Source organism: Sturnira hondurensis, unplaced genomic scaffold (assembly GCF_014824575.4).
Source record: "Sturnira hondurensis isolate 20B ecotype Veracruz unplaced genomic scaffold, ASM1482457v3 Scaffold0022566, whole genome shotgun sequence".
NCBI lineage: Eukaryota > Metazoa > Chordata > Mammalia > Chiroptera > Phyllostomidae > Sturnira > Sturnira hondurensis.
The window spans coordinates 3606561-3621627 of record NW_028095197.1 but is presented as its reverse complement, the minus strand read 5'-3'; the positions used below and the strand labels follow the sequence as shown (position 1 = coordinate 3621627).

At 48.4% G+C, this 15067-nt stretch overlaps 1 protein-coding gene across 1 annotated transcript in view; it reads left to right on the top strand.

Annotated features, from left to right (window-relative positions):
- GOLM1 (golgi membrane protein 1) overlaps nucleotides 1-15067 on the top strand; it is a 49751-nt gene that overhangs the window by 12233 nt on the left and 22451 nt on the right. Inside the window, exons 2-3 of the mRNA XM_037036162.1 lie at nucleotides 1246-1395; nucleotides 3392-3571. Of these exons, the coding sequence (XP_036892057.1) occupies nucleotides 1267-1395; nucleotides 3392-3571 (309 nt within the window). The 5' untranslated portion in view covers nucleotides 1246-1266. The remainder of the gene's footprint in view (nucleotides 1-1245; nucleotides 1396-3391; nucleotides 3572-15067) is intronic.

Sequence of the window (15067 nt, the reverse complement as noted above, 5' to 3'; positions counted from 1 at the left end):
GTATTACTTAGGGATTCATGACATGTGCAGAACAGTGCTCGTGGTCTTGCTTCCTCGCAAATGTGCCAAGAAACATCGGGAAGAGTGGCTGCACATTAGAATGGCCTGGGGGGTTAAAACACGCCAACACCTGGGCCTCAAGTCCGTTTAGAATTGGATGTGGAGGAGCGTGACCCGCGTCTTGGTGCAGGCCTGCCTCAGAGACACTGCGGGTTCCGATTCAGGCCACCGCAGTAAAGCAAGTCTTCCAAGAAAGCGAGTCACCATCTTTTTGCTGGTGGAAGGCCTTGCTTTTAATTTGTTAAAAATGCAACACCTACGAACCTCAGGAAACTGAAGAGCAACAAAACAGGGTATGCCTGTGCTAAGAAGGAGGACATCTCCCATAGGGTGAGTGGGCTCTGTCAGCTTCTCTGTGTTCTCACAAAAACTTTCCTTAGAAGGTGTGTCCCTGGTGGTCTTTCCTCCCCCTCCACCCCCTTCTCTTTTCACCCCACCATCCTCCTCCTCCACTGCTGGCCCCACTGGGCATAAAAGCGATTATTGCCGTCCCTCTGATAAGGTCCTGTCTTATCTGGCTCAGCAAAAGCCTATTGGCAAAGTGGACTTTCTTTGTCCTTGGTGACCAGTGCTGGGATCCAGCTAGACCCGGCGTCAAGTTGAAGCCCATGAGCCAGATGGGTGGCTCCTCTCTTGTAAGCTGCATTCATGTTTCTTTAAAGGAGCGTGGGTTTCTCTGCATCTCTCAAAGTCTGCATAACTGTTCTGTGTGGCTCAGCGTGCTGTGGTTGCACAGGTAAGGGCTCTGAAGGGCAAAAAACGATTGAGCCAGGGTGACGGCCTCATTTCTGCCTGTAGGCCCTGTCTATCCCTGACTGCACAGAACGAATTCCCACTCGGGGTGTGTGTATGTTGGGGGAGCGGGTGCTTTCCTGCTTTGCTCAATAAAGGCTTTAGCTGGGTACCCTTGGTAATTCTGTCTCCACGTTACAGATGAGGATACAGATGCAAAAGAGAAATTGTTGCTTGCCCACGGTCTGTGAGCCTGCCCTGGGGGGCCAGCCCGACTGCCCACTGTGGGGCCTGCTTACCTGTTGTCTCTCTCGGCAGCTTCACATTTCAAGGAGGAGATGCCAGTCACGCTTTGGGGCCAGACGCCTTCCTGTTGGCTGGGACAATGGATGTCGCCTGCTTTGGTCATGGGATACTTGTACTGAAGCTTGTATATTTGTATTTATTTGGCAGATTCTCAGCCTGGCCTTTGAGATGATGGGACTGGGAAACGGGCGTCGGACCATGAAGTCACCGCCCTTCGTGCTGGCTGCCCTGGTGGCCTGTAACATTGTCTTGGGCTTCAACTACTGGATTGCGAGCTCCCGGAGCGTGGACCTCCAGGTGTTTTTGCGTGTTTGTTTTGTTTGTATGGATGTTGTAGCAGGAGTGTCCAACCTGCAGGCCTTGGGCCACATGCGGCCCAGGATGTCTGTGAATGCAGCCCAACACAAAATCGTACATTTACTTATTTTTTTTTTATTTGCTCGTCAGTTTTTGTTAGTGTTTGTGTTTTTAGAGTGCGGCCCAAGACAGCTCTTCTTCCAGTGTGGACCAGAGACACCAAAAGGTTGGACACCCTGTAGAGTATCTAACACTGCTGGGTGATGGGGTCCGAGGGGTTAGTATTTAGCGCCCCCTGAGGCCTTGCGCTCAGGGGCGTGTGCTCCCTGTAATGGGAGCCTGGGGCTCTGCGTGTGCCCGTAGCTTGCCTGGCCCTGCCTCTCTACTCCAGCTCCGCTCCTGGGTGGGAGAGGGCCCCCTTGTGAGCTCTTAGGCTTGCTGCCAGGCCATCCCTCTCTGCTTTTCCTGTGAGTTAAGAACTTTGGGCCATTTGGGCTGATGCTGGGAAGACCGCTTGGTGAAGGGCACTGACCACACCCGTTCGCATCCTCCCGTTGTACTAGGCACCAGACTCTGCTGATGGAAAGGAGGTTGCAGAATGGGTGTGCGAAATGGGGTTTTAAAGGAGCCAGTCTTTATCATCACGGCTTAATGATTGTAATATAGCTTTCCCACCTCCTGCTGCCTGTCATGGGTCAGGCAGGGCTTAGCAATGACAGACACGCTCCTTGACTAAACTTCAGTCGGGCTCCTCGGGCCCCCTTTATAAGTGGGCCTCTACGTTGCCCCCACCCCTTCCTGTCTGTGGCCTGCCCAGCCCAGGCGTAGCAGAGAATCCTGCTCAGTATCCCCGTCTCAGATCCAGCTCCTCATCCCTCACTCTTCAGTTAAGCCTTTAGCAAGAATCTCCTTACCCTAGGTGTTTTCTTTGAAGACTTTCCACGTGTCGCTCTTTGGCTGGAATGCTTTGCCGTCTTTGCCATATTCAGAGTTGAGCAGTTTCTCTCCCCTCCTGCCGCAGCCATGACCCCTGTTGGAAGAAAGCTTGCCATACTGTCTTAATAAGTATCCGAATAGTGTTTTCTTTTTTGTTTTTTTAGAATAGTTTTTTCTTTAACAGTATATTGTATAGATTGTTATCATTTATACACAACTCTACAAGGTTGGGACTTTATTTTCCCCATTTCATAGGTAGGCAGACTGAAGCACAGAGAGGTAAAGTACCAGGCGAGCTGGGATTCCTACCCGGTCTGTCTGATTTTAGAGCTTTCGGGCTCTGGAACAGCAGCGCGCCAGAGCGTTCTGTCCTCCTCTCCTGCTTTGCTCCCCCACCGGTGGTGTAGTGCCTTAGTCGGGGCTTCCACTGGAGCCCACTTCTTTGCAGATACGAGCCTGGTGTCCACAGTTCAGGAACTGAATCTGTTTTTAGAGCTTTTGTCTGGTGAGGAATGGTTAAGTGCTGCTCTGTCAGTGGGGAAAAGAACTAAATATTTGAGCACCAGCTCACGCCAGGTGAAGCATGAGGCATTTTATGTACTTATTATATTTTATTTTTAGATTTTATTTATTTATCTTTAGAGAGGAAGGGAAGGAGAGAAATATCAATGTATGGTTGCCTGTCGTGAGTCCCCTGCTGGGAACTGGCCTGCAACCCAGGCATGTGCCCTGACTGGGAATCGAACAGCGATCATGGGGTTCGCAGGCCTGTGCTCAATCCACTGAGCTACACCAGCCAGCGCATATTTAAACTTCACGAACTCCTGTTGTGGGAGTTTCCACGGAGACATGCAGTGTAGACATATATGTTGCTTCCAGACGGTTTCTCTAGAAAAACCTGCTGTAGCTTCTACACCGTTGACTTCAAAGACGGAGCCCTGGGAACACGCCGTATGTGTAAGGCTTGCTGCTGGCTTTGTGGCCTGTGTTGTCTTTGCTCAGAGGGTCTGGTCTGCAGGGATGGCTTGACGTTGGCCCTTATGCTGTGGTGTCCTTGTAGACGCAGATCATGGAGCTGGAAGGCAGGGTCCGCAGGGCGGCTGCCGAGAGAGGCGCCGTGGAGCTGAAGAAGAACGAGTTCCAGGGCGAGCTGGAGAAGCAGCGGGAGCAGCTGGACAAGATCCAGTCCAGCCACAACTTTCAGATGGAGAGCGTCAACAAGCTGCACCAGGACGAAAAGGCAAGGCCTGCTTCTTTCTTTGGCCGTCTGTCCCGAATACTGGTTTACACACTGTCCAGTTCTTCTCCATGGGAGGATAAGCGGCTCTGTCTGTACTTATGTAAATGAATGAAGTTAGCCTCTTGAGGAAGCTTGGAGTGTCTCATCCCCTCTGCCCCTTAGTCCTTGGGTGGGCTTCTGGTAAAAGCCTTTGCAATGGTGATAAATGAGATAAATGCAAAAGAACTGTCTTAGCATCAGATTTATCCTCCTGGTGGCTTCTTTTCTTACTGCCTACAAACGTGTGGCGTCCCAGCTCTATACCAGGCCTGTGCTGGGTGTTTATGTCTCAAAGAAGAATAACATTTGTGTCCTCGTTATGTCTCCTGCATTGGAAGAGTTGCAGACCTCTAAATAAGAGTTAACAGAGAGTAGGGGACTCAAGAACGCTGGATTTTAAGTCTAAAAAAGTAATCAGATCCTACGCAGATTAAAAAGGGGGTTCCTGCTAATTAACATATCTAAGCTTTGTATGTCTTGGTGTTTTCTGTTTTTCTTAGGGATGGTTGACTATACTGTGTTGTTTATGAATTTGTATAATGGTGCAAGTACTAATGTCTTCTTTTCTAAAGAGCATCAAATTCATGACTATTTATTACCTAGAAGGATTGGGCTCTTACTAATGCATGCACCTCTGTCTCTGAAATACTTGGTTGGATAGAGGTTGTATCCTGAGATCCATTACCTTGAAGGTGGACTTCATTTTAGTATGACTTGTGGCTAGTACTTCAGAAAATAAGCCACTTCTAGGCAGGGCCTTGGGCTTTTCTTACCTAACTGGTATAAAAATATGACAAAAACTATTTTTTTCATTTGCAGAGTACTTTCCCATGCTCACAAATGTATATTTTTTCCCCTGGGAAATTGTTCCAATTTTAGTGCTATTATAGTACTTCCTGATTTCTCTTTACTTTTCTCCTGTGTGGTGACATTGTTTGTGCCTGTGAAATCCTCTTTAACTGTATAGAATAGGCCCTAGACAGTTCGCACAGGTGCACACAGATGGGACCCCTTTAAAGCACATTTTTGGGAGGAAGTAGGGTTTATTCTTAAGGTATGGAGTTTACAGAAATTCCATCTTGGATTTGTAGGATGTACAAGAGAATGTCTCTGGCGCCTTGATCCTCTGCCTGGTTAGGAAGGAAGAGTGTGACAAGAACTGGGGGACATTGGGCTGGGGAAGGGGACCCAGTGGAGGCCAGCAGGATCTCCCCAGAGGGCCTGGCCTGGGATGGGCCCTGGGGCTGGGTGGGAGGGAGGGCCCCTCGTGCTGCTTCGTGGCCACTTCAGTGTGTGGCTGGAGAAGCCGGTCTGGGATGCATCAGAGCAGTTTTTCCAGTGGGTAAGGGGTGAGGAAGAGCAAGGAGGTTTACCGCCTCTCTCTGCCTCTCTCGCCTGTGTATATGTCTGTCATTACCCGAAAGTTTAACTTTCTTTTCTTTAGAAGGAATTGTGTTTTACTCTAAGCCTCTGGCTATCCTACATTTTTGTTTTTAGTTTTTTTTTTCTTTGGAATAGTAGTAATAGAAGATACGGGGGTGTGGGGGTGTGTCTGTTTCTGTGTGGTGTTTGGTTGTTACTTTAAAGTGTCTTAGTTGTTTTTTTTTTAAACTCCACCAGCCTGCCAAACGCTCCTGAAATTTTACTAGAACCGTGAAGTCCAAACTTCTGGACTAATCTCTGTCCTACTCCAGACTTCTGGTTCTGATTGTGTGTTGCAGGAATGTGGGGGCACGGTCTAGGGGGAAGGAGGCTGTTGCAGGGCAGTGTCTGCTCACGGGCATCCTGCCTCCACCTGGGTAGGAGCTGGTGGGGCTCCAGTCCCCTGGGAAACATGAATACCTGGCTTCCCGTGTCATGTGGGCAGAATCCTCAGAGGACGTGCCGCACAGAACCATTTGTTCTAGAGAATTCCAGTAATGTGGTCAGTGAGGCGGCACCACCACAGGCGAGTCCTAAGATAGAAATGCTGGTTCATTTGAGTGCAATCTGTTGTGGAGATAAGAACCAAGCTTGGAATTCTTTAAAACATGACTGACGGGCTGTTTCTTAAAAACATCTTCCCATGTAGAACGAAACAAGAGGGAAAACTAATTTTAGCCAGAAACCAGGTGACTATTTGACCATTGTTCTCAATGCTTCAGTTTTATGGGTTTTTCAAGAAATATTTTTAAAACATTTTTTTATTGTTGTTCAAGTACGGTTTTCTGCCTTCCCCCCCACCCCTTCCTGTTTTTTTTTTTTTAAACAGAGGGGGCGCAATGGGTGGTTGGAGCCCTCTCACCCCAGCCCCAAGTTTAGAACTGCTTGAAGACCCACGAGGAGGGAGGGAGGATATTGTAGTCACAATAAACATCTTCTGGTACATGTTCCCAATCAAAGAGTTCCAGTAAAGGAGGTAAAATACACATTTGCAGAACAGTCAAAGAGCCACTGAAAAAGAATGTAAGTCCCATTTACATTTAGAGTTTTTACCTTTTAAGGTATGTGATGTAAAGTTCCTTTCATTTTGAGGGTGGGTGTAAGTTCCTTAGTTCCAGGAGAATTTTAACGCCTGGGGTGGTGGTGGAAGGCACAGGCGGGGCCGTGGGCGGGCAGACGTGTGTCCAGGTCTCACTTTCCTCGGCTGTGGGACTTCAGGCCAGTCAGTTCAGTTTGCCTCTGCTCAGCGGCCCTGCGCCCTGAGAGAGCCCTGCTGGTGCTAGTGTCGGGCGGTGCAGTTGTCATTCATCTCATCAGGCCGACCTGCTGCTTATCCCTGGTCTTGGGGTCCGAACTAATTTGTTAGGGAAGTCGTTTCAGAGCAGTCACATGGGAGCTTGCTCATAACAAAACCACAGATTCATAAAACACACTGGGTCAGATCCTCTGGGCGGTGGGCCTCCGAGAATATCGGGTTGTTTTATTTTAAAGATTATACACACACCATCGCACTCACAGGCACGGGCACCATGTTTTCGAAGTTCTCAGATCATCGTGATGCAGGCGCCATGAAAATCGTAGGATGTGAAGGGGGTTCTTTAAATGATGAACATATTTGACCACTTCTAGGAAGAAGACACAGAAACTTTTGGGTTGTTAATGCAGTATTACTTTAGGGGTGTTGAGGCAACTACTTCAAAGGTAGAAAATCAGGGGTATTGTTCGAGATAAGAGAATTCTTCATAAATGTTTGTTGAAAGGAATTAGTCGATTGCCTTGATAGCTAACTGGTGTGGGTGACTTGCTTTTGGAGATGAAGTTCTTCGTTTGATTCAGGTGGACAGGCTGCACATACATGTATTATTTCAGTTATCTCTTGCTGCATAGCAAATGACCCCACAACATAGTGATTTAAAACCAGGACAGACAACATTTATTTTGTTCATGTGTCTTTTCTGTGGGAGGGCTCAGTGGGGACAACTTGTGTCTCTTCCGTACCATGTCACTGCCTGTGAACCTCGAAGGCTGGGGCAGAATTGCCTGAAGGCTTCCTTCCTCATGTGTCTGGTGATCAGTGACCCGAGGCCTCCGTGGGGCTGGAGCTGAAGCACCTGTGTGTGGCTTTTCCATGGCTGCTGGGCTTCCTTGAAGTGTGGGTGCTGGGTTCCCAGCCTGAGCTCCCTGACAGAGAGAGGGAGGGAATGAGCCAGGAGGAAGCTGTCACCTTTGTAAGAGTTTCCCAAGACTACCGGAACGAATTACCAGAAACTGGGTGTATTAAAACAATTAAAATTTATTCTTTCACGGTCTGGAGACTTAGAAATCTGATATCCAAGGTGTTGCAACACAGGAGACTGCTGGCCAACATGGAGGCGCAGATAGACACACTGTGCCTCCTTGAGCAACCAAAAGAAGGACAACAATTTAAAAACAAAAAACAGTCAGAACTGCCAGAAAATCAAACTGTATGGAAGTCTGACAACCAAGGAGTTAAGGAAGAAACATTCATCCAGACCTGTAGGAGGGGCGGAGTCGGGCAGCCGGGCGGAGAGAACTCACAGCAAGGCCATGCTGGAGGGCCAGGGGCGGGGAGGTGGCAGCTGGCAGAGCGGGCAGTCCCACATGTGTCTGCGGATAAACTAGGAGGAACAACTGGGGAGTGAGACAGACTATGAAGCCCAGGGTTCCAGTACCGGGAAATAAAGCCTCAAAGCCTCTGACTGAAAAAACCCTGTGGGGGTCGCAGTGGTTGGAGAAACTCCCAGCCTCACAGAGAGTTCATTGGAGAGATCCACTTGGTCCTAGAAGATACACAAACCCACCCACCAGGGAATCAGCACCAGAAGGGCCTAATTTGCTTGTGGGAAGTGGGAGAAGTGACTGAAAGCCAGCCGAGAGCCGAGGTAGTGGCATTGTTCCTTCTCAGACCCCTCCCCACATATGGTGCCACAATGCAATGATGTGGGTTGCTCTGCCCTGGTGAATGCCTAAGGCTCCACCCCTTACTACGTAACAGGCACCACTGACACACACCAAAATATGGACCAAGTGAAAGAACAGATCAAAGCTCAAAAAAATAGCACTAAGTGATGAAGAGATAGCCAACCTGTAGATGCCGAGTTCAAAACACTGGTAATCAGGATGCTCACAGAATTGGTTGAATATGGTTACAAAATAGAGGAAAAAGTGAAGGCTATGCGAAATGAGATGAAAATATACAGGGAACCAACAGTGACAGGAAGGAAACTGGGACTCAAGTCAATGATTTGTAGCAGAAGTAAGAAATAAACATTCAACTAGAACCAAATGGAGAAACAAGAATTCAAAAAAATGAAGAGAGGCTTAGGAACCTCTAGGATAACTTTCAATGTTCCAACATTGGACTCATAGGAGTGCCAAAGGGAGAAGAGGAAGAGCAAGAAATTGAAAACTTATTTGAAAACATAATGGAGGAGACTGTCCCCAATCTGGCAAAGGAAATAGACTTCCAGGAAGTCCAGGAAGCTCAGAGAGTCCCAAAGAAGTTGGACCCAAGAGGAACACACCAAGGCACATCATAATTACATTAGCCAAGATTAAAGATAAGGAGAGAATCTTAAAAGCTGCAAGAGAAAAGGAGATAGTTTCCTACAAAGGAGTTCCCTTGAGACTATCAGCTGATTTCTCAAAAACAACAGCAACAACAAAAAAAACAAAACTGTGCAGGCAAGAAGGAGCTGGAAAGAAGTATTCAAAGTGCTGAAAGGCAAGGGCCTACATCCAAGATTACTCTATCCAGCAAAACTGTCACTTATAATGGAAGGGCAAATAAAGTGCTTCCCAGACAAGGTCAAGTTAAAGGAGTTCATCATCACCAAGCCCTTATTATATGAAATGCTAAATGGGCTTATCTAAGGAAAAGAAGATCAAAACTATGAACATTAAAATGATAACCAACACAACTATCAACAACTGAATCTAAAAAACAAAACAAAAACAAACTAAGCAAACAACTAGAATAGGCACAGAGTCACAGAAATGGAGATTACATGGAGGTTATCTGTGGGGAATGGGAGAGGTGAGAATGGGGGAAAAGGTACAGGGAGTAAGAAGCATAAATAGTAGGTACAAAATAGACGGGGGGAGGTTAAGAATAGTATAGGCAATGGAGAAGCCAAAGAACTGATATGTAGGACCCTGCGTCTCTGTGTCTTTGCTTCTCCTCAGTCCTGTGGATGTGGGGTCCACCCTCAGGACTTCATTTTAAGTACAGCTGCATGGACCTTGTTTCTAAATATGTTTTTCACAGGTTCATTTCTAGCTTCTGGGTGGACGTGCATATTTTTGGTACAACCCACACCACCATTTCTTGTGGCCAGCAGGGTCCCTCCCTCGGCATCCGTTAGAAGTGAGTCACTAACGCCAGTCCCAAGGGAAGGGGAGGGAGTTAGACTGTCTATGGGCCGGTGTCAAAAAACCTGAGCCCACATTTTAAACCACCAAATTCGTGTGGTTATAAATCTTTATCCAGCCACCAATGAAATGCTGTTTTCTTTTTAGGTTTATATATATGTGTGTGTGTGTGTGTGTATAAAACAAATTTTTAAGGGGCATAAGTGGAAACAGACCCTCAGGTTTTAGCTAGTTCTTGGCAAAGGCTAATAGAGATTCACTTGTAAAAGTCTGTGTTGTCTTCTGAGGCTGGCACAGAGTAGGGCAGTTTATTCTTTTATTTTGTTGTCAAAAGGTTGATCCTCCTTTTTGGGTCTGTGACTTACCAAGGCCGTGGGTGTCCTCCTGGCTAGTGCCTGCTTCATAGCCACACGGAGGCCCTGGATGCCTGCGATGGAAAAACTGCCTGATATCTGAGGTGCTTGGAGAAAGAAGTGGGAAGATCCTGAGTTGCTTCGTGGCACTTCATCCAGGGAATGCCTAGCTTCCTGCTATTGTGTTCGTTTCTGCTTGCCACGAGTCTGAAATAGCTTCAATTTCTGTATTTTTGTTTGTGACATTCTTGCTAGGCTGGGTTTTTTTTTGCAGCCGTTTATCTGATGTTGAAATTTAGCCTTTTCATGTATCATTTGAGTAACATTTTGTGTGTAATGGAAATGCAGTTGCTGTATCATTCCTGGAGGGAAGCAACTGACCTGGAAACGAAAGATTGCTGAGTGGAGGGAGAGGGGATGCTGATGACACCTAACTGTTGTGTATCCAGAAGAGAAAAGTTTGCAGAGGCCGCTGGAAGGTGGAGGGAGGACAGGCGGCCATTCACCTTCCCTTAGCCCCTTGCCTGTGTGACCTGGGCCCACGTGGAGGTGACTTCAGTGAGCTTCCAGGTTTCTCCCCTCTTGCCCAGTAAGTTGGGGCATGAGGAGACTGTGTCCAGCTCAGTATTTGAGGGTGTGAGGCGTGAAAATAGTGTGTTACAGGGGAGTTTCCTGATGGAAATGACTGGGTGGTGGCGTTTCCCTGATTGTCAGGTGGTAACCGTGAGGAGAGCTGAGAGCATTCGTGTCATTGGCTCTTGGCAGTTTGGGACCTGGGCTGGGGGCAGTGGCGTTAATGTCTATGACTGACTTCCTCTCTAAGATTCGGCCTCTTAAAAAGGAAGTGACTAACAGTAAGAAGTTTGGGGGTAAAAAATTTTGGTCATTTGCAAAGTGCAGAATTTTTAGTGTGTTCACACGTAAGAGCACATTTAATTTCTCAAAGTGCCTGACTGGGAGACAGGCATCTCTTCTCATTGGAGGTGAAGATTGCACCCTGAGAGGTCACCTGCTGGCCTCGGGCGCCTGCAGAGTGGCCGGCGGGGGCTGGGCCCAGGCTGCTGGCAGGACACAGCTCTCAGAGCGTTCCAGTTTCTGCTCTCCAGGCCAGCTTTTCTTGTGCACCTGAGAAAGGAGAGGTTTTCCTCTGCAGAGGTGTTTGTTTTTTGAGGACCAGAGTGGACTTGCACTGATAAATGTAGTTTCTTTGATTTTTATCACCTTTCATCCCTGTGATTGATTGAAGAATCAAGGGTTCTAGAAAAGCGTTTCTGTTTTTATTCCCATCAGTTTTCTGTGTTCAGTTCTGTCTGTGTGTTCATTAGTCCACTGGGCGCCAGGCTTGTGCCCTGGTGCAGAGCAGGCTGTGTCTGTTGTCCACGCGTTTCCAGTGAGCACGGGGAGAGCAGTGAGCCAGTCAGTTAGGGTCCATTGTCGACAGAGTCGTCACTCCAGCTGTTTGATACAGAAGGGGTTTTCTGCAGGAAAGTGAGTGTCAGTGGAATGGTGGGAAGGGCCTGGATGGAGGAGCAGTGTTGCTGGCATGCCTCACCAGGGCACGGTCGGCCCCAGGGCCTGGCCTGGAGGCTGAACCAGGAGGTGACTGCTGCAGCCTCTGTTCAGAGATAGAAGAGACAGGGCCTGTGGAGACAGGGCCACCACACTCCCGTCTCCATTCTGCACCCCCAGCACCCTAGCCCTAGCCCTGTTCAGCACTCCAGTCTCAAATGGATGTATCGGATTGGCTCTAAGTCCCGGGAATGAGTGTTACAGAGGGGTTTCCTGTTGGAAATGACTGGGTGGTGGCATTTCCCTGACTGTCAGGTGGTAACCGTGAGGAGAGCTGAGAGCATTCGTGTCATTGGCTCTGGGAATGAGTCTGGAAAATGTACTTTTTTGCTTTCAAGCCTCCTCAGGAAGGCACTAAAGGTGATTGCCACAGACGTGGAGTAGCCAATCTGTGTCCTCCACCAGGCGGATGGGGGGGGGGGTGTCCTAGTTCATACAGAGTCTTTTAGGCCATTTAAGGAGTTTGGACGTGAGTTGGAGGACAGTAGAGTCATCACAGGATTTAAGCTGGGAATTAAGGTCATCAGTTCAGATCTAAGGGTTCGAAAGGCAGGCCTTGGGGTGAGGGGCAGGGCAGAGCGGGGGCGGATCACTCAGGCAGCTATTTGATGCAAAAATTGTAGGCTGAATTGCTGTGAGAATAGAATGAATTCTGTGAAGTGAGTGAATTGGAGAGACAGCCAGCAGGGGGGATTGACAGGCCTGGGTGACAGATGCGATGTGGAGAGGTGAGGCAGGGCAGGCAGTGGAAAGCAGGTGGAATGAATCTGAAAAATCTGCTTCCTGGGGAAGAAAATGGAGTTCAGAAGATTTGTAGTCTTTTCAGATTGTAAATTCCTTAATTTGCCGTGGGATATAGCCTTCAAAGACAGCTCTGTAATTAAACTTGAGTAATTTACCTCTCACATTTGGAAAAAAAAAGGTGTTAAGAAAAACGGCAGAAGGCATCACATTTACACAAATGCCCTTCTCTGCACTGTCCCCGAATTGCATCCCTTCCCCTCCCTGGGTGTCCTCCCCAGGAGAACGGGCTTGGGGTCTGCTGTGGGACCTCAGGAGGAAACTTGAGGACAGCTTACTTAAGGCCGATTTAATTTTATAATGCTCCTTGGATGAATTCCATGTGGAGGACGTTTCCTTGCAGTGGGATTGCTTGTGATGGTGGAGTTTGAGCAGGCATGACTGTGTTTTCTGTGCATTGCTCTCTCATTCCACAGGGATGGGGACAAAGCTGCACACGTACTCGCTCTTGAACTTGGTGTCTCACTACACACCGCCCTTCTATGTTGCGGAACTATAAAAGGTGCAGTGGACACACTTTGGGGTCTGCCCCTGTGCAGGTGTCTGTTCTCTCTTCACTCAGAATTCCCTGCCCCTCTGTTCACTTCTGTGCTTGACCCAGCACTACAGGGTGAGTGCTTGATGTGAAATACACAGAGGAGATTTCACCATGCAGCCTTACCATTTATTTTCTCTCTAGTGCTGACAGGTGTGTGTGGGGGGGTGTCTGTGATTACTCCTGTGGAAGAACAGTGTGCAGGGTCTGTTAGGAGCGCTGGCTGAGCCGCGTGACCTGTACACTCAGTTCAGTTTTCATTTTGTCTTTAATCCGCAAGGGTCTGTGCACACCTATTCGCAGGAAGTCAGCATTTGACCTTCCCACAGCTCAGGATGGAGACATGGTTAGGATTCCCGTTTGGAAAGGAAGGAACTAAAGCCGAGGAAGGGGCTCCGCCAGGGCTTCTCCCGGGCAGTGCGGTGGGCTGGTGAGGTTGGAGTCTGCAGCTGTGAGCACCAGCCCCACACTGTCACCGTGGCATTTCCTGGCTGGTTGAAGAAGAGCCAGGAATGTTCCAGATTGCCGGTGCTGTCTGTGCTGCGTGACAACACAAGGACCTTCCTGCAGGAGCTGGTTTGGGCTTGTAGAGAAACCTGTGCCCGTGTGTTTCCCTGCGTAGGTGGTGTCCTTTTTTTTTTTTCTTTGATTCCTCCCCTGAGGATGTATCTACTCACTGGTTTTAGGAAGAGTGGGGAGGGGGATGGGGAGAGACAGAGACAGAGACATCGACATCGGTCGGCTGCTTGTCAGACACGTCCTGACCAGGGACCGAACCCACAACCCAGGCGTGTGCCCCAACCGGGAATCAAATCGGAGACCTCTTGCTTTGCGGAATGGCGCCCAACCAACTGAGCCACACTGGTCAGGGTGAAAAATAAGGATTGTTTATCAGAGATTTGCAGGAGTCTCCTGACTGGATTCACGTCTGCTAGAGTCAGAAGAATAAGAACATGTCCTGGCCTGGGGGCCCAGATTGTTGGAGCGTCGTTCTGTCCACCAGAAGGTTGTGAGTTTGATTTCCAGTCAGGGCACATACAGGACACAGCTGATTGATGTTTCTCTCTCTCTCATCCTCTCTAAGTTCAATAAGCAAGCCCTGGCTGGTGTGGCTCAGTGGATGGAGCCCCAGACTGCAAAGCAAGGGTCGCTAGTTCAATTCCCAGTCAGGGCACATGCCTGGGTTGTGGGCCAGGTCCCCATTAGGGGACACATGAGAGACAACCACACATTGATGTTTCTCTCCCTCTCTTTCTCCCTTCCCTTGTCTCTAAAAATAAATAAACAAAATAGTTAAAAAAATAAAATTAGTAGGCATATCCTCAGGTAAGGATAAAAAATACAGACTAAGAACCAAGAAGTTTCCCAGTCTTCCTCTGCGGTGCTGGGGCCCAGACGTCTGCGGTCATGTGTTACCTCTGCCCCCCCCCCCCCCCCCCCCGTTGCCCCTTCCCCTGACGTAAAAGAAGCCTGAACTCTACGTTCTCGAGATGGATCTGAGCCACCCTGGGCCTCCCATCTTCTTGGTTGGCACCTTCTCAATCGTTAAACCTTTCTTTACTCCAAACTCTGACATTTTGAGTTTTGGCCTTTCGAAGTGTCAGGCACACAGGCTTTAGCCTGGTGACTGTCTGCGTGTGTAAACTTAGTGGGATGCCATCAATAAATAATTGGCGTTTCTCTGCTGCTGGCATTCTGTCTGCCCTCCCTTCTTATCAGGGACTGTGCTGTCCCCACCAGCAAGTGACTATTGAGCACTTGTTGGTAGGGACAGAAAATGTCCCAGTTGGGATGTGCTGCTGTGTAAAATATGCTAGATTTTGAAGGCTTAGTGTGAATAAAAAAGTAAAAGATCTCACTGATACTGTTATATATTGGTAACATCCTGATATGATAATGTGGATATATATTAGGTGGAATTAAATACTAATATTTTATTAACCCTGTTTCTTTTTGGTAATTGGGACAAAATTCACAAAACACGAAGCTCGCCATTTTGACCATTTCACATTCAGTGGTTTTTGGTGTGTTCACAACCATCACCGCTATCTAACCCCCGAACGTTTTCATCATCCCCTGTAGAAAACGTGCACCCATTATGCAGCCACCCCCATTTCCCCTCCTCTTCGGTGCCTGGCCACGGCTAACGCACCTTGTAGATCTGTCTGCCTGTTCCAGGCGGGACGCAGCAACAGCATTGGAAGACACTTCGTTTCCTGTGTCTGGCTCCTGGCGCGTGGCAGTGTGTCTCCAGGACTCGTCCGGGCTGTGGCCTGCATCAGCACTGTGTTCCCTGTTACGGCCGCGTCGTGTCCACTGTGCGGAGAGGCCGCCTTTTGTCTGTCCATTCAGCACTCGATGGCGATTTGAGTTGTTTCCGCCTTT